General features: G+C 42.1%; 1 protein-coding gene across 1 annotated transcript in view; it reads left to right on the top strand.

Annotated features, from left to right (window-relative positions):
• myo10l3 (myosin X, like 3) overlaps nucleotides 1–19,016 on the top strand; it is a 60,346-nt gene that overhangs the window by 17,158 nt on the left and 24,172 nt on the right. The window contains exons 3-15 of the mRNA XM_026144145.2: nucleotides 7,489–7,647; nucleotides 8,431–8,618; nucleotides 9,097–9,231; nucleotides 9,536–9,660; nucleotides 9,762–9,775; nucleotides 9,920–10,004; nucleotides 10,197–10,303; nucleotides 10,533–10,662; nucleotides 11,693–11,811; nucleotides 14,730–14,876; nucleotides 15,897–15,997; nucleotides 16,302–16,368; nucleotides 16,948–17,040. Coding sequence (XP_025999930.1) covers nucleotides 7,489–7,647; nucleotides 8,431–8,618; nucleotides 9,097–9,231; nucleotides 9,536–9,660; nucleotides 9,762–9,775; nucleotides 9,920–10,004; nucleotides 10,197–10,303; nucleotides 10,533–10,662; nucleotides 11,693–11,811; nucleotides 14,730–14,876; nucleotides 15,897–15,997; nucleotides 16,302–16,368; nucleotides 16,948–17,040 — 1,470 coding nt within the window. The remainder of the gene's footprint in view (nucleotides 1–7,488; nucleotides 7,648–8,430; nucleotides 8,619–9,096; nucleotides 9,232–9,535; nucleotides 9,661–9,761; nucleotides 9,776–9,919; nucleotides 10,005–10,196; nucleotides 10,304–10,532; nucleotides 10,663–11,692; nucleotides 11,812–14,729; nucleotides 14,877–15,896; nucleotides 15,998–16,301; nucleotides 16,369–16,947; nucleotides 17,041–19,016) is intronic.

Genomic DNA, 19,016 nt, shown 5'->3' with positions numbered 1-19,016 from the left:
CCATCGTAGCATCTTCTGCGGTGTTTCTGTGGTCTGTGGAAGGGATGCAGTCAACCCTGCGCTGTCCAAAGGGCAGGGACAACTCTGGGTAATGGAATATGACTGGAGAATGACGTGGAGTGCTACTCCCAAAATATTCCACCACCCTCAGTGGGAGTTAAAAAAAAATAGCATTAGGTTTATGTGGTGCTCCACTTTTTTGACTGGTAGTAGGACCACTGCATTGATGGTGGCCTGAAGCTGGTCTCATATGATCTCGACATGTGAGCAGTGGATGCTGCTTATCGAGCCAGGCACATGTGTCTCTCCTCTGTTTCCAAAGCTGTAACAGAAATGCCAGGAATGTGAGATTGGGAAACAGACCGTCTCCACCATCAGGATTCCTAGCTGACCTGATGTCATCCCCCGTTCCTGGATGACGTACAGTATCTTCTTTTTTTTTTTTTTTTTTTTTGCCTGTCCCATTTGGTTCTTTAGCCATCAGAAATGTTGTCTGAAGACCAACAAGGATACCCAATGGATTTACTTTGCCAAATGGATCATCGTGGCATTGCCGTATTGGTCCATTTGGTCGATCTTTGTTTTTATTATTTATTATATTTTATTTTCAGATGTTACAGACGGGACAGACATGAGTGAGAGATAGGAAAGGGAGAAAGAAAGAGGAAGGAAAGGAAAAACAGAAGGGGAGAGGGACAGTGAGAAAGGGGGGGAGAAAAAAAATAAAAATCTCCTGGATCACCTGTTGAGAGAAGAATAGAAAACAAGCAGAAAAAAAAAACAAAGCAATATACTAAACACAACACCATCGCATTAATCTAGCTAAGTGTAAACAGCAGTAAATACTAAATATTCAATGTTGTTGTGCAGCACGCAGGACAGATGTGCTTCGAAGTAGCAGCCAAGAAAGGTGTAATTTGGGTCTACGAGCAGTGAACACCCGTGTGCATACCTGTGTGGATCAGCGCGCTTGTATTCCAAAGGTTTCTCCATGTAATGATCTGCTAGGGAGTGTGGGGGGGCCACAGCCCCGTCCTCCAGGGTGTGAAGCAGGTATGGAGGAGATCAAAACTCCAGACATCCAGAGGCCCCCAGAACACAAGAGACCATGGAAGACCAACAGAGGGGCAGCCGCGCCACTGTTCCAGTAAGAGCTGAGGAGAGTCCCAGATGAGGGCTCACTCAGCAGCCGCGGAGCAGAAGCCAGGGGGAGTTGCAGTGACGCGCCCATGAGCTCCGCCGGCCCCCAGCTGTGCCTGAGTGACCGAGCCCCAGGCCGAGAGGCCGGGGGCACGACGTACAGTATCTTCTGAGGTTTATAGGCACTTACTGATCTAGTCTCTGTCTCTTATTTAATTAAGCTTCTCTATCAAGCCCAGGGTATTGTGTCTGTGTATATGTGTTGTCTGCCAGCCTGCCTGTGTCTGTTTCCTACCATATCAGAGGGTGTTTGTTAAATGTATTGTGGCAGCATTTTAAACTCGGGGGTTGGGATATACTATTATCCATTGCTCCCTGCCTGAATGCCCAGCTTATCTCCATAGAGCACCACCGGAGTTTCTTTACCCACACGGCCTGGGCCTGGCTCCTGTCATATTAGCCATCATATCAGCATTCATCACTGCCATAGTCCTGACCGGACGGGTAAAATACAGCAGAGTGAATGTCTTTGTGTGTTTGAGTGCATGGATCCATCTGTGTGTCCGTGTGTGTGTTTGTGGCCAGATGGCACAAGCTGGATTAACGGTGTGTGAGTTATCCCCAGAGGAGTCTACATGTAAAGAAAAGCAGAAAGAGGATCGGCCACCTGAGCCGAATACCTGCTGCTGGGATGTCATTGTTGTCCCACTTGACCAGTGTTAGTCTACGACCACCAATGAATCGTTTTACACATACAGTACAAAATGCATGTGGCTTGTGGCTTGACTAACTGAGAAAATCAATGGCATTTTTATTAATAAGAAGTGAAAACAGTTCCTTTTTGATGGCCTCAGTTAATAGTGACTGTAAACTAGCCTCCGTCCCGAGTTGATTGTACACTAAAAGCCTTTTTCATGACATTAAGAATTTAACTCGAGCGAAAAACCTATTCTTATCCAGTGTGAATCCTGAAGTTGTCCAGAGCCTGTAGACATGCTGTCTGCAGTTTTAAATGGGTCATTGATGGCCCTTCAGCCTTTTCTGGATAATTAGTCAATGGAGCTATTATGTGAGCCTTTATGTGAGTGATGCACATACACAAGTAAGCTGGAAGAAATAACACAAACATTATTGTTAGCATCTGTTTGTGTGATAAACAAAATCGTTTGAGGATTTGGATTTACATGGATACTTTGCCTGATTTTTTTGAGCTGTACACAATCTCTCTCTGTTATTTCTTTTCATATTTTCACCAAGCCTCACCCCCACCCCCTTCACTGCCTCTCTTCTCTTGGGTCTGGGCGGGATCCCCCTGCAGCAGATGGATTCACTGTAAGACAGAGGGACTCAGAGTTTTTAAAAAAAGGAGAAAGGGAAACAGAGAGAGGCAAAACAGCAACAAACAAGACTGTGTTTGTATCCAGAAGCTTGTGATTTTGTGTCTGTCCATGTGCCCCAGTAAAGGCCTGAATACAGCTGACATTAAAGCATAAGTGCTGTGAGCCACAGAGCCTGACTCCACCTATATGTGAATATTAAGTAGAGTTGCTTGGACAAAGCGCAGCAGCAGGGTGTGGTTTCAAGGAAGAGGAAACAAAAGGGAAGAGCAACACAGCTGCAAAACAACTTTAAAACTTAGTTATTTGCTGTTGCTTCCTTTTAGTCTGTGTAATTTTTGTATCATTTTAATTTATGTTATATAAATTTCTTTCTAAGGATGAAAAAACCCCAAACAATCTGCCAGTTATGTATTTCTTTAAGTCATCTGCTGTAGCCTATCCCAACCATCCCAGAGGGAAAGCCGGGGTACACCTGGACACCATGAATGTGACTATCCATTGATTTTCTTTTTATATAATCATTTTTATTTTAGATTAATGTATTGTTTTATCAAGAAAGCAGGGATAGAGTGCAGGAGGAATGACATGGAGGAAATGGCCTGGGGCCAACTTCAGTCCGGGCCCTCGGAGAGACGTTTCAGGACACGGGTCATCTGTTCGACCCAATGAGTTTAATTTTATTCATATTTTTTTATTTGTATTTCATGCACACATAACGATTTTTTTGTGGGCTTACAAGACACAAAAAGTACAGGCACAGTGGTCAAACTTTTCATTAAATTTCTTTTATGTTTGTTATTTTACAGCTTGGCCTTCAACAAAATAATCTTCTTTCTCTGCTCAGCCTACCAAATAAAACAGCCATAAAAAGGTTTTCTTGCAAAAGTGCAACTCACTTTTTATGAGTCAACAGAAATGGAGGACATTTTGCCAACAATTATGTAATATCGTGTTTTTAAATGATGGGAAACAAAACAAAATGAGCCTGATTGTCTCTCTGAGGCTTATGGCAGTGTTTCTGAATGCATGTAAGGCTCAACAGTGTAGCTGTTCTGTGTAATGCAATAAAATCATAATGTATGTTGATGTCTATGTCTTTATCGCTATCTTGACATATTAACAGGTCGCTTAACCTTATACGTGGGGTATCAGATCGATTTGTCACAAAGTAACCTGCTCAAGGAAGTGAATGACACTTTTTTTCAAACAAAATAAAGATTTTTTTACTCATTAGTGTGGGCATGACTGCAAAATGTTAGTCTATATCAAAGCATTTGATATTTTGGGGGTGTGGGATAGCTCTTTATTTTAAAAGCACAGTGTCACAAAGACAGGAAAGTAGGGAGAGATGGACTCAAACCCAGGCCCCTGCAGCTTTTTGGCACATGCGTTATGGGAGGTTCCCATCCCATATCTCCAGTAAATTCTCCAGAGTAATGATGATTTATGCAAACTGGAGATATTACTCCAGTTTGCATAAAACAGAGTTACAACTTTAAGTTCAAGGAAACCCAAAACACCTGCATATGCAGAACACACATGACCTGTAGAGTTATGTGTCCGCACCGAATCCTAATCTGTTAAATTTTTGAAAATTATGTAAAATATGTCTTTTCACTGAGTTGTATAGGACATTAGGTTAAATTAGGAGAGAAACTAAGCGAAACACGGGGTGGTTAGCACTGTCGTCTCATAGCAAGAAGGTCCTGGATTCAAGTCCCCGCCCTACATGAAGCCTGCGTGCCTCCCCTTTGTCCTTCCCCGAGGACTTTGGCCTCTTCCTGCATCCCAAAGACATGCACGTTAGGTTAATAGGTGATTCTAAATTGGAAGTAGGTCTGGATATGAGTGTGAATAGCTGTTCTATCTCTCTGTGTGTTAGCCCTGTGATAGCCTGACGACCCAACCAGGGTGTATCCTGCATATAGTCATCATATAAATGAACACTGGGGCTTTTTGCATTTTCTGCTTTGTGTGCTGCGCGTGTGTCCAGCATCATAGCTCTCTTGTGCATACAGCCTCCATTTGTAGAAGATCAATTTGCACCGCAGACAGCTTTGCTAATCAATCATGTCGTTGTAAGTGGCATGAAATAGTTTCCATCATTACACCACTCCAATCATTAACAGCGGTGACGCTGCCCCCTCTGTGGAACAGGCGTTGTGATAATTGTCTCAGGGATGTCTCGTCTGAAAGGTTATGACTTAAAAATGTTAAATGGACAAATTTAACAATAAATTCAAGCTGTGATTTCATTTGGTTTCGTTGAAAGGAGGAAAAATAGAAATCCATGCGTCTCAGGTGTCTTTTATCTCTTCCCCAAGAGGAACTCGTGCAGTCGATAAATCATTTGAAAACAAATTAATAACGATAAATATTGATGAGCTGTGGCTATTAGGAGAAAGTTCAAACTTCTCTCACAGGAAAGCAACCAACAATGAAACCAAGATCACAGTGGGGCAAAACAGAGGAATGTGAAACCTTTTGATGCCCAAAACTTCAGCTCAGTTTGCCCCTGGGCATCTCTGATGTTTCAGGGAGGAAAAAGTCCCTGCGGCTCGCTCTGTGAAATCTGAGCCACAAGTTATTTAAAGAAGATCAGAAACAAGGTGATAATGTGCACGGAGACAAACACCCACTCTGTGTCCCGACATACACAAAAATGCAAACAGGTAAATTATCTCCCCGTGTTACACTCTGCTCCCAGCCACCTTAAAGCTGCTTTGAACTTGCATTTGGTGAATGCTAACATCAGCAGTCAGTGTTATTGTAGATATCTGCTGTTTGTCATCAGTGTCAACAGAAACGCTTTTTAAACCACGTTTTTGTTTGGCGGTCTCAGTAATTATCTTAAAAAGAAAAAGAAACCAAAGAAAATCCATCAGAGTGTTTAAAAATGGCATCATTCCCTTTAAGTGACTGGTGTAAATGCTAATGCTGCTGACTGTGGATGTATTCAAAGTGAAAAGCCTTTCTGATTTATTAGTCACTCAGGCCCCATAGTGAATCTTCACCAATTTGCCAAAGGAGAGGGTGGGGTTAAAGCCAAATGTTGAAGGACATCTGGCTGCAAATCTGCAAACTTCTGCTCGCTGAATGACATCATTGCACAAATTGCTTTTTCTCAAAGGTCTTTACTCATTTATAAACGTTAATACCACAGAAACATTACTGACTACATTGTTGTTGTGACTTTTTCTCATCATACACCCATTCTATTGTGTTACCCATTGTGTTACTTACTATAAACGGCCTCGTCGACATTTTTCTTTAAAGATTTACTAACTGCACATGTGATTATTTAAGATATTCAGACTCTAACGTATGCCATCCCGGAAAGGGTTTTACAAAATAAGACACATTTGAAAATGCAGGTCATATAGTTTATCTTCATGCAGCTGATTTTTATAAAGGTATAATGTGCACTCACTGGCCAATCTATTAAGGACAGCTGCTGGGATTTTCATACACAACGATCTCTAGCAGACCGAATGTTCTCAGTCTGCTTTGAGCTGACAGGAAGGCAACAGGAACTCAAATAACCACTTTTACAATCAATGTATGAACAAGACCATCTATGAGTGCACAACACATCAAACCTTAAAACAGAGGGGCTACTCCAGATGCCATCTACAAGAACAAAAACTTCTATTTGCATGCTCTATTAAAGGAAAGATTTGATATAGTCCTACTTCATGTTCATTAGATCTACTTTCAAAGAATCAACAGAGCCTCAAATGTTTGACTACAGTCTATTAGCAGCCTCATCAACCAGCCTTTGCTGACTCAGTGTTTCTCTGAGACACAGTGTCTCCTCCCTGCTGGGACACACATGAACATGCCAGGAGAGCAGCAGTAGTGCATTGGGATGCCACAGCCTCTTATCCATCAGTATCGATCTGGACACCGCTTCCCTGACTGGTGACTGACATAGTTGTGGTCTCTCTGCTCTCTTATCTTGTGCATTAGAGTTCTGATAGCCAAAGAAGGCTGCGACCGTGGCTCAGGGGGTTGGGAAGCGCATCTGTAACTGGAAGGTTGCCGGTTCGTTCCCTGGGCTCTCTGTCCTGGTCGTTGTGTCCTTGGGCAAGACACTTCACCTACCGCCTACTGGTGTTGGCCAGAGGGGCCGATGGCGCAATATGGCAGCCTCGCTTCTGTCAGTCTGCCCCAGGGCAGCTGTGGCTACAAATGTAGCTGCCTCCACCAATGTGTGAATGTGAGAGTGATTGAATAGTGGCATTGTAAAGCGCTTTGGGTGCCTAGAAAAGCGCTATATAAATCCAATCCATTATTATTATTATTAAGAACCTTATTCGCTCTCACTCTTTCACTTCCATTATATAAATGCCGTTAGATCTTATCCATCCCTTAATTTCTCACCCAGAGAGAGGTCGTGAAAGAACCATCCGGACATGAGTAAGACAGGGGCTCTCTGCCTGCCTGGTATGCTGGCAGCAGGCACAGACAGGCACATATCAGGGGTGCAGTCTATCTTATTTTACTTCAGTTATTCCTGAGTGATATTTCTGATCTACCTGTCACCAAAGCATGCAGCGGAAGACTGACGTTCTGTCAGGAGTTTGATTAACATCTTAAAGGTGACCCGGACATAACTTGTTTTGTTCAAACCCTGATGTAACTGGCTGCTTGCTGTCTTTGTTAGCCATGATTAGAGATGCCATGAGTAAACATGGGGTAATTTATTGTGTTGCTATAGTTTTACAATGGTTTTAAACTTTATTGGTACTCTTTACTTCAGAAATAAAATAACAAAGTTCATTCCACTAAATTATCAGTTACTAAACATGAAAAAGGATCCCAGTTGAATTTTAGTGAAATGCAGGAGGTATCGATGTCGTTTACTCTCCTTTTCTTGTGCAGAGACAAAATGGTGCAGCTTCAATGTACAACAACTTGTGCAGTTCCACTTATGGGCTCATATAAACCTTGACAATACCTTATGTTAACATATATGTCTATGTACGTGTGCCTTTTGCTGTTACAGGTGATCTGCCTACAAAAAGAGGAGCTGAACAGGGAGATGGTGTACCCAATGCACCCCAGCAGCATCCATGGAGTAGAAGACATGTCCACACTGGCAGAGCTGCACGAAGCGGCAATCATGCACAATCTGTTTCTGCGCTATCAGAAAGACAACATCTATGTAAGTGTTCATTGATGTACCAGTAGAGTCCTGACTTGAGGTTTGTGAGTCAATATTTCTGGGAATAAATAATGTGAGGAACGGTGAAAAGTAGAACACGTCTCGAACAGGGGAGGATATATTTATATACTGGAAAATGGTCAGAAAGTTATACAGGGACAAACAAAGAGGACTGGGGGCAGGGTGATGTTTAATAATATTAAATAATACTTACAATACATATAAACTCTGGAATAATGTGCGCGTATTCAGAACAGGATTTCTATTATCCTTGTTTCACCTACTCTCACCCCCAGGATTGCTTTCAACGTAAAGCTCTGGGCTTCCACGGAAATATTATCCAGGTATTATTAAAATAATCACTCCCCACAGACACACATTAACTATGCCTTTGGAAATCCTATCTCCTGAGCTCATCTCGGAGCATTCGCCAAGCCTGGCTTCGTGGTATTGGAGAATAGTATCACTGTGTGGAAGGATGACCCACAAACACACTTTTGTGTGTGGGGGGGACTTTTTTCCCAAAGCGCATTAACCGAGCAGAAGCAATGGATCCTAAAATATTATCATCCTTACAGCAAACTAGGCCATATGCAGTAGTTTAATACTATTGCTGAATGCAGGTACTCAGTGAATCCACCGAAGTAGGAGTATTCACTAACAGTACTGCAGAGCTCAATGAATAGCAAAGCGATTAGTGAATTATACATTTTAGTGTGTTCTTTCATACCACCTGTGTTATCCTCTGACTTCTTTTGTCTTCCTTCATCTATCTGCTCTCAGACCAACATAGGTTCAATTCTGGCAGCAGTAAATCCCTATAAGCAGATAGCAGGCCTGTACGATGGCGCTGCTGTCGACTTGTACAGCAAACATCACATGGGGGAGCTGCCTCCTCATATCTTCGCTGTGGCCAACGAGTGCTACCGCTGCCTGTGGAAGAGACACGACAGCCAGTGTGTTCTCATCAGGTGAGTCCTGCAAATTTATTGGCTGCACTATAAATCTTGAGAGCAGAATATGAAATAAGGAATATCGTAGTCTTCCTTTGACCTTTGCAAAATAGGTACTTCTATCTGAAAAATGTTCTCTTGCATTTCCCAAAAATACTGTATGAATAGACATAGTAAAGAATACAGTTGACCAACTGAATGCAGCACCGTTGAATCACAGCAAGAATATCCTCAGTTCAAATCTTTTGGTGGAGTTTGCATATTCTCCATACCTGCGTGGGTTCCTGCAGTCATATTAGGTTAAGCAGTGGCTCTAAAGTTTCCGTACATGCGAGTGTGATTGGTTACCTGTCTCTCTGGGTTAGCCCCGTCCTGATTCTCACCCTGTGAGATCAGCTCCCGCATCCCTGAACTGGATACGCAGTTAAGAAAATGGATGCATGGAGAGATTCAAGCAGATCCGTTTATGTATCTTCTCTGTTTTTTGCATGCTCAGTGGGGAAAGCGGTGCTGGGAAGACGGAGAGCACCAAGCTGCTGCTAAAGTTTCTTTCAGTGATGAGTCAAAACTCAGCAGGTACTCCTCCTTCAGAGAGGACAACCAGGGTGGAGCAGGCCCTCGTCCAGAGCAGGTACTGTGTAAATGCATCTCCCCAGGTGCAAGTCATTATTTTAATGTTTAGGTTATTTGATTTTTAAATTAAAATTATTTGCATGGTAAGATAAAAAAATTTGTTATGAGCTTACCCTCAAATACCAGTTCAAACTCTCCAAACAGCTTGTGGCAATGGCAGTGATGTTAACCTAATTCAGCTTCAGACATTATTAAATAATCTGGATCCACATCACCGTCACTGCAGTGTGTGCTCACCGGATACATTTTAAAGGCTTCTTTATAGTAACAGATTTGCTTGATTGTCTTTATCCTTTCTGTAGTCCCATCATGGAAGCCTTTGGGAATGCTAAAACAGTGTACAACAATAACTCCAGCCGCTTCGGGAAGTTCATACAGCTCCACTTTTCCCAAAACGGAAACATCCAGGGAGGTTGCATCATTGATTGTATCCTTCACACAGTAAATCAACTCTCACATACTATAAAGATAGTATTTTGCACAGATGATCGAGTCGCTGTAACTTTTTCCTTAACTTTGAGCTATCAGACTTGCTGGAAAAGGTAAGCTTATATTGTGCTTGTGATACAGTCAGTATCTTCAGCAAGTCTTCTTCAATGACACCAGTGTTTAAATAAGTAATCGGAATAACTCGTTCAGTTGTAAAGTACTTGTAGCAGTTTTTCTAATCACGCTGTCTTTCCAAGAACCGCGTGGTCCGACAGAATCCTGGTGAGAGAAACTACCACATCTTCTACGCACTGTTAGCAGGGGCAGACAAGGACCACAGAGGTTGGTTTTTAGTCTGTGACTGACTATGATACCCATATAAACACTTCTTTAGTGAAGACATATGACTGCTATGTGACTGCTATCCTGAAAATATGTACTTTGGGGCATCTCTACAGCTACCTCTGAAATAACGTCTGTGTTGTCCGTTTGAAGTGTTTTATTACATCTACTTTGTCACTATCTGTGTCACAGATATGTACCTCTTGTCTGAGGGTCCTGAGTCGTATCACTACCTGAGCCAGTCGGGCTGCGTGAAGGACAGCAGTCTAGACGACAAGCAGCTCTTCAACAGTGTGATGGTGAGGATGAAAAGGACTCTTGTACATCATTTGTTTCCCCTCCAGGGGGCGCTGTAACTCTTTTTCATGAGTCAGAGACCTCGCTTCCATAGAACATGAGCCTTGGGTGAACTTATTATTTGGCAATCTCACATTGGGTCTGGTTTGTAGGTGGTTGCATGTTAATTAATGAATTTAATTTGTTTTAGGATTCCTTATTGTGGCACATCTGTGTAACTTTGTGTTGCAGGAAGCTTTGAAAGTGATGGAATTCAATGAGGAGGAGATCAGGGACGTGTTCAAGCTTCTTTCGGCAGTCCTCCAGATGGGCAACATTGAGTTCATGACTGCCGGTGGAGCTCAGATAACTTCCAAAGGAGGTAGAAAAAGAAATTAATACCAAAATCTTAAAAGATCTGGTGGTGTGTTAAACTTTATGTACATGTATCAATTTGTGTAGAACGCACTACTGAATATTTGGTCTGTTGTTGCTTCATTTACTTGCCTCAAAGTTGAGCTCGGTGCACTTAGTAATGCCAGTGGTTACTTTGCGTGTCATTGGTATCCAAGGTGTCGAGTTTCAGTCGACAGTCTCTGGGCACCACAGAGTCACTTCCTGAGTGTGTGCTCTTGATGACACATTCTCAATGTGAACCATATTACTGAAGCTTGGAATTACACAGATTAAAAGCAGTATAAAAACCTGGAAATGCTCTAACTCTATGGTAAAAAAAATAGGCCATCCACTTTCTTCTGCTTATCTAATTCAAAGTCAGGGTATGCAGGAGGAGCCACTGTGATAACCACCCCACCACTGTGCCTCAGCTAAATAAGCTAAACTGTGTAACTGGGTGTTACACTTGTATTTGTTTATTTATTTGCTGCTTCTTTTCTTTTGTTGATTCCTTTATTAGACTTTAGTGAAAGGGGAATTTTTGTATGAAAAAAAAAGATCCAAGCAGTGGTTTTAGTACTGAAAGCAAATGCGCAAGCTATGCAGGTTTTATCAAGCAGTTTAAAAAAAATTCCAAAATAAACTCAGTCCAATTGTTTCTGGTGAAATTTCCGAAGTAGAGAACTGGGTTATCAGCGATTTTGGACGGCTCTGCAGTATTCCTCACGGCCCTGAGTTTGACTGACATTGTACCAGCACACAGAGCACCAAGCAGGCTGTAACATGAGCTTCAGGCTCCTTTGTTTGCTGTGTCCGACCTCTTTTCCAAAGAACCTGTGAACTACGGTGACTGCCAACACTACAGACTTGCCTGCAGAGTAGAGTTTCCTGCAGATGGTATAGGATTGCTGTGTATATGCCACATCTGTTGTTTAACATGAATAGGAGTCACCTGAACTGTTTGCGTAAGTGATAGATACCCTGTGTACATCTGTGTGTGCTTGTGTTTGTTTCAGTGGTGAGTAACGTCAGCGAGCTGCTCGGCCTCGACTCCTTCCAGTTGTCAGAGGTGTTGACCCAGCGCTCCATGATCCTCAGAGGAGAGGAGATCTGCTCCCCCCTCACTGTGGAGCAGGTAACAACACATCCAGCCCAATTTCCCCCTCTGTTGCTCATTACATGAATCACACAGTTAACACGGAAACAGAAAAGAAGCACTTGGACCTCACTTCCCAGAATTCAGCGTATAATTTTAAGTTCAGGCACCATGCTCTGTCAAGAATCTTAATCATGCAGTGGATCCATATCTGTCCTCGCCCCTCTCCTTCTCCTGTCCTGGTGACACACTCACACACACAATTTTCTCTGACGCGCTCCACCACATGCCTTTCCAGATCCCCTTGCGTGACTCCCAGCCATTTCCTGCTTTTTGTCTGCCAGATTTCAGGCACAATAAAGCCATCGTGATAGTGATCTGAGTCAAAAGCACAATAGAACCAATGACTGGTGGTGAAGTAAGAGTCTTCTCCTCTGGAGGCAGTGCAGCCAGGCACTGAGACGCTGGCATAAATATCCACTTGTGTCTCCCTCAGCTTCAAATGTCTGCGCTGACATCTGTAATACTGTAAACATTGCACAAGTTTTCATCTGCATGTGTTGTGCTTTTCACCATATGCCACAAGAACACACATGCCACAATCCCTTCTCGGCTGGGCTCAACCCATCGGCCCACTCACGCTCATAAATGTCAGCGAATATGCAGGGAGGACCTTTATTATTATCACCGGGACACGAAAGCTACAAGAAAGCTTTTCATCAGCAGACAAAGAGTCTTGTGCTGTCACCCTGCTGCTGCTTGTTCTGCCTGGCCTTTGAAGCAACTTGCCTCTTAATAGAGTTCATTATTCCAGACCTAGAGTCGGCAAGAAAGACCTCTTCTCACAACAGCCAGGGGTCACTCCCCCTCACAACTTCCAGCAGTAGACCCCCACCCCTTGTCGTGGACAAGCAGCCATTCTTCTCACCCCCGTGACGGAGATCCTGGAGCCAGCAGCGCTCTGTTCGCTCCCAGTAGTCGTACAAGGTGACCGGGCATGATGGATTACTGAAAAGCCCAGGAGCATTGTGGCTCTGAATAAAGTACACACGGCCGCACTCTTGTTTTGTTTTTAAATCAAGCACAATACCTGTCGAGGAAGTGTAGCTGGCAAGCTCAGGCTTTGTATATTCATACACAGGCTGTAAAGCTTCCTCAATGGCAGCTGGAGAAAATTACCCTGGACTCAAATGTGGATGGGAAGTAGATTTTCGTTGTTGTTCACATTGTAGCATCTGTCCTACGAACCACGGAGAAGTAACGTGTCAAGTTATTAATTATGTTCTTTTCATGTTCTTCTGTGGAACTGCGTGTAGCTCACAGGACTTCTCATCAGTTTTAGTTTGAGTAATGATTTGGACAGTTTCATTTTTAGTTTTTACTTGTGAATTTATGCCAAGCTCAAGGCCTGTAGGCCAGAACCAGGCTGCTGAAGGATCCAGCAGACTGGATCCAGAGTGTAAAAATTGCAGAGGAGCAGGGTGTAATTTTGAAACTTTTCACTATATTTTAGAAGGAAGCATTGTGTTTACGTTAGGAATGAATCCTTCATGAGAGGCTTTGTCCGACCTGCTAATTTCATCCTAAGCCTGGGGGCTGACTCATCGGTTTCACAGCCTTACTAATGACAAAGACATTACACCGAAGTAAGATGCAAAGGCCAATGAGTCCTGTGGATGTGTTTTTGTGAACTGGGACAGTTTCCTCGAAATGACAGCACGCTGGCTTAATGTGGAAACACTGAGACATTCTTATTTTTCTTAGGACATCTGAGACTGTTCGTCATCTGTTTTGTAAATGGATGGTTCATTTAACTTGAAGGTTTTTAGAATGTACTTCTTTGTCATTTTCAGGGGTCTGGCCAACAAGTCCGGCCTGTATGTGCTGTATGTGGGCCCATGAATGCACAAAGCTTGACACCAAGAGTTTAGCACATGGCCTCCGTCAAGCCTCTTACTGAAGTAAAAGTGCCAACAATTCAGAAAAAAGCTAAATACATTTAAACTGTATCAGTAATTATAGATCAGTTTTCTGCTCTGAGCACTCAAAGCACTTTCAACTACAAACCTCATTCAGCTATTCACACACACACACTCATACAAGCACTTTTTATGTAACGCTCATGCTCCAGTGGATGCATCAGGGGCACCTTAGAGTTCAGTATCTTGCCCAAGGATGCTGCAACATGTGGGCTGTGGGAGCTTCCAGTTAACAAATGACCCGCTTTACCTCCTGAGGGATCGCTGTGAAGATCTAATGTGAGAGAAATGGACCTGAAGTCAGAAAAAGGGGCACATGTTCATTCTTTCTATGTAAAATCTTACTTTTATTAAACAATAGATGTCAGATAAGCGTTGTACCGAAAACAAAACATCAGCTCTTTCTGAAATTTAGTGGAATGGAAATATAAACTACAAAGCAGCTGAAATAAATCTCCAAGTGAACTTGGATGCCTGCCACCATGAGCCTCTTTCTGCCAGGTGGGCTTTGGGATTTTTCTGTAGGTGTCATTTCCTTTAAAAGAAAAATACTTAAAAAAACAAATAAACTTTTACGCTTTATTCCAGTTTGCCGTTGTTTTCACTGGATTTTTCTAATGTTACAGTGCAGTGCGTCACTCTGAAGATATTTGGGTGATAAAAAACACTGACTGTTGTGAAAACAGACGTCTTCTCAACTGCAGACAGACGCTGACATAACACACCTTTGTCTTCAAGCCACTATTTGTTTTATGGAACTGAGGCCTCACACACGCTATCATTCAAGCAGTCCAAACATATCTTTTGTTTTTAACTTCTTTAACCGCCACCTGATAGAACCGATGAAATGTTTACTGTGTGGTCATAAATGCTGTGTTTAGGGTACAGTTTGCAAAGTTTCCTTTTTTCCCCCTCCTTTTTATTTATGCCTGACGTGGTTTCTGGTACGCCCTCCATCTCTTTTTCCCTGATCTGTAGGCCGTGGACTCGCGGGACTCGGTGGCCATGGCGCTTTATTCCCAGTGTTTCTCCTGGATCATAATGAGGATCAATCAGAAGATCAAAGGGAAAGACAACTTCAAGTCCATTGGCATCTTGGACATCTTTGGCTTTGAGAACTTTGAGGTGAAAGCCCCAAAAGAATCAAATCCTGGTTTAAATCACCAGATAACTTATCTTCTCTGGTGCATTGTGAGAATACCAACACAATGACTGTTCTATCAAAGCATTTTGCTACATTTTGTATTTCTTCCTTATCTGTGCTCTTTTTAGTCACGTGCATTTGACAAACATGAGTCACATCTGCGGTAGTAGCACACACTTGCACACACACACTGAGAGTATTACACTTTTTTTAATACTGATAACGAGACCTGCAACATTAGAGTTTTAACAATTTCCTAGAACAACAATATGCCAAGAAAATATCCCCCACACCATTACACCACCACCACCACCAGCCTGAAGCAAGCTGATACAAGGCATTATGGAGCTATGCTTTCACGTTGTTTATGCCAAATTTTGATCTTACCATCTGAATGTCATGGTAGAAATCAAGCCTCATCAGACCAGGCAACATTTTTCTAATCTTGTGTCCAAATTTGTTGAGCACACACAAACTGTAGCCTCAGTTTCCTGTTCTTAACTAACAGGAGTGACTCAGAGTGAAGTCTTCTGCTGCTGTTTGACTTGTTCTGCATTCAGAGATACTCTAACCCTGCTTTAGTTGCTTTACTATCAGCTTGAAGCAGTTTGACCATTCTCTTCTGAGAGTACTACCACTCACTGAATATTTTCTCTTTTTCCCACCATTCTCTGTAAACCCTAGAGATGGTTGTGTGGGAAAACCCCAGTAGATCAGCAGTTTCTGAAATACTTAGACAAGCCCGTCTGACACAATAAAACCATGCCACTTTTGAAGTCACTTAAATCACCTTCAAGTGAATTGTTTGACCTTCAGGGGGTCATCCTGACCATGTCTACATGCTTAAATGCACTGAGTAACTGTCATGTGATTGACTCATTAGAAACATGCGCTAATAAGCCGTTGAACAAATTAACTGAATAAGGTGGCTGGTGAGTGTGTGCTTTTATTTGATTTAAATCTCAGAGAGTATACTGAAAGCATGTTCTTCCATTGTGTAGGTGAACCGGTTTGAACAATTCAATATCAACTACGCAAACGAGAAACTCCAAGAGTACTTCAATAAGCACATCTTCTCCCTGGAGCAGCTGGAGTACAACAGGTCAGAAACCTTTACATAGTTTAACATCATACATGGATGCATACAGTGGAAAGAGCAGACAGCGCAGACACAGATGGGGATGGGGGTTGAGCCTCTTCGTGATCATACCGGCAAACTGCCAGACGTTTGGAAATGCCTCACTTTCTCCCGCAGCCAGTTGTTTTCTGGTACAATAGGCCAGCAGCCTGGACATGGCTCATTTCATCACATGCTCACACTGGATAATGCTGCCATTGTGTCTTCCTGGTTGTTGATGTTTATGTATACATGGTGTGTCTGTCTGTGTGGGTGTTTGTCTTCACAGGGAGGGGATCCAGTGGGAAGCCATAGACTGGATGGATAACGCTGAGTGTCTGGATCTCATAGAAAAGGTAACAGACAGTCAGACCCTGACAGAGCAAAGTCATCACCAGGACAGACCGCTAACCACCAGCCAGAGCGGGGCTGACCCAGACGCCACACTGTGCTTACACTGACTCCCATCTCGCAGTCTATCATTATATAGTCTCATTTTGCATGTTGTTTGCACAGTAATGTACACTAGTCAGCGGTTAGAGGTATGGTTAGAGTAAGGCATGAATTTGTGTTATTTTACCACCATACTTATAATGACGTTAAAACTGAGCCTCTACATAAGTGTTTGAAAGATTTCTGGTTTAAAATCACAAACTTGGCAAGTTTGGAGGAAACACTACACTACAACTACTTCATCCCTACATATCTGTCTGATTTTAGTTCATTATAAGACATGAAACTACTCTGCTGAGCGCAGTGCCTCCTCTCTCTTTCTCAATTAAAAAAAGCATATTGAATGAATAACATTGCTGTTTCCTGTACGTATTGTTATAGCTGCCAGATGTGCCCCAATGGGATTACAACTAGTTCCATCATGACTTTGGTGTGTTTCAAACTCTTTGCTCTCTCTCTCTTTTTGTCTGTCTCCCCTTTAGAAACTGGGCATGTTGGCTCTTATCAATGAGGAGAGTCGCTTCCCCAAAGGCACCGACTACACCCTTCTGGAGAAACTACACAGTCGACACGCAGTGAGTCCACACGCACACGTGAAAACCTACATGGCTCCTTTACACACTCTATCCCTCCCCGATAGACAGCAAAGCCATAAAAATGACCCATATCCGCGCACCAAAGCTTCTTAACCCCAGCTGGGGAAATGCCTTCACCGCCCACCAGCTCAGACAGCCTCAAAGAGTTAAACCTCTGTCCTGGCTGATGAATCGCCTGTTGCATTGAATGTCTGAGCAGCACTCGTACACACCCCCGGGCGCTCCGGCACATGAACACAATAATACTGAAATGTGATCAGCCATTCTCTGGGTCTGACCAGCATTGTGTGCAGGAGAAAAGAGTTTTCTATGGCTGACGGAAAAAACAAGAACGATACAGAGCGAGACTTAAGAACCGCATGACCTCGCCCTGAGGTGTTTGCTTGGGTGCGGATCCGTGTGTTACGTTTTAAGGTCGCGATCAGAGCAGAAGATGTTTGTATCACATCATGTAAGGAAGTTGCAAACAGCGTAAATGAATCAACACATGTAAACGTGTACGTTGTATTTTTTTGATAAATTTGTTTATTAATTAGTTTGTAAACCCGGGTTCTAGTATCTTCAGCACAATAGATAGAAACTCATTATATACAGTACTGTGAAAAGTCTCATGACCTACCCTTCATTTCTTTGTATTTTGCTTCGACGCACCCAGACTTTCGTGTATTTTATAAGTGGTCTTGAGCAATAGTTCTCCAGGCTTTCTGAAGGTCATTCGAAGTTTTCTTTGGACACTGGCTGCTTTTTACTCATTTTCAGTCCAAACTGACCTATGAATCATTTAAGAAGAAGAAAAAACCTACCTAACTCAGGAAAGAAAAAGTGTTGTGTTTACACATAACAGACAACTAGCAAGGAAGCAATTTAAAAAACTGTACCACAACTGTCATAAAAAGCACATGTGTTTCCAATTCTTAATTCGAAGGTACAAAAAATTGACAACACATAGTACAGTTTGACAGGCTCGTGCCCCGAAATAGAATTTTGGGATCAACAAAGAGCTGTTAGCCGCTTGGCTAATAGCTCATTGTTGCCCTAATTAAATACTGTTAGCAACTAGCATATCTTGTGCTAATGGTGGAGGACCTAGAAAAAAATCACTACCAATAGCAGATGAACAGTATCATTAAGAAAAATAATTAAGAAATAGCAAAAAAAGACCTGAGAGATTCATCTGGCGTTTCCGTTTATCCACCGACTATTCGCTGAAGCCTCATTGGCAATGGTTTCAATAGAAGGTGGTAATTTTATCTTTTTTTAACCACTGTTCTGGTAGAAGGGCAATTTTACAATGGCTTTTAAAGGACTATAACTCTGTTACCATTTGTGCTAGAGACATAATTCAGTGGTTTATAGAAGAAGAGAATGCTTTTATGGGGATATTTGGTGTATCATAGTAACACAAAGCATTCACAAAGTACTGTAGTCTGAGCACAGATGTAAAACTCAGCTGTTACCATGTGCACGCCACATTATGGGGTTCCGTTTGTAAAGTGAAACATGCTGAAATTAACGGCAAAATTTTTCCACATTTAGCTCAAAACCTTACAAAAACATATTTTTTCGAGTAATTTTTTACAACATTTAGCAAAATATTTGTAACTTTTCATCAAATGTTAAATATTAAATCTAAATGTTAAATATTAAATCTAAATATTATATTTAAATCTAAATGTTAAATCTAAATGTTAAATCTAAATGTTAAATATTAAATCTAAATATTATATTTAAATCTAAATGTTAAAAGTTAAATCTAAATGTTAAAAGTTAAATCTAAATATTATATTTAAATCTAAATGTTAAATCTAAATGCTAAATGTTAAATGTTAAACCTAAATGTTTAGGCTAATATGCAAATGTATTGTACGGATCAACGGAAATAACAAAATAAAAGCTTCCCGAAAACCTCCGGTGCAAAATTGTGTCTGTTCTCCCCGCCATGTGCTGCTTCACTT

Source organism: Astatotilapia calliptera, chromosome 16, assembly GCF_964374335.1.
Source record: "Astatotilapia calliptera chromosome 16, fAstCal68.1, whole genome shotgun sequence".
Lineage (NCBI taxonomy): Eukaryota > Metazoa > Chordata > Actinopteri > Cichliformes > Cichlidae > Astatotilapia > Astatotilapia calliptera.
The sequence above is the reverse complement of the archived record's forward strand: the minus strand, read 5'-3'. Positions and strand labels throughout refer to the sequence as shown.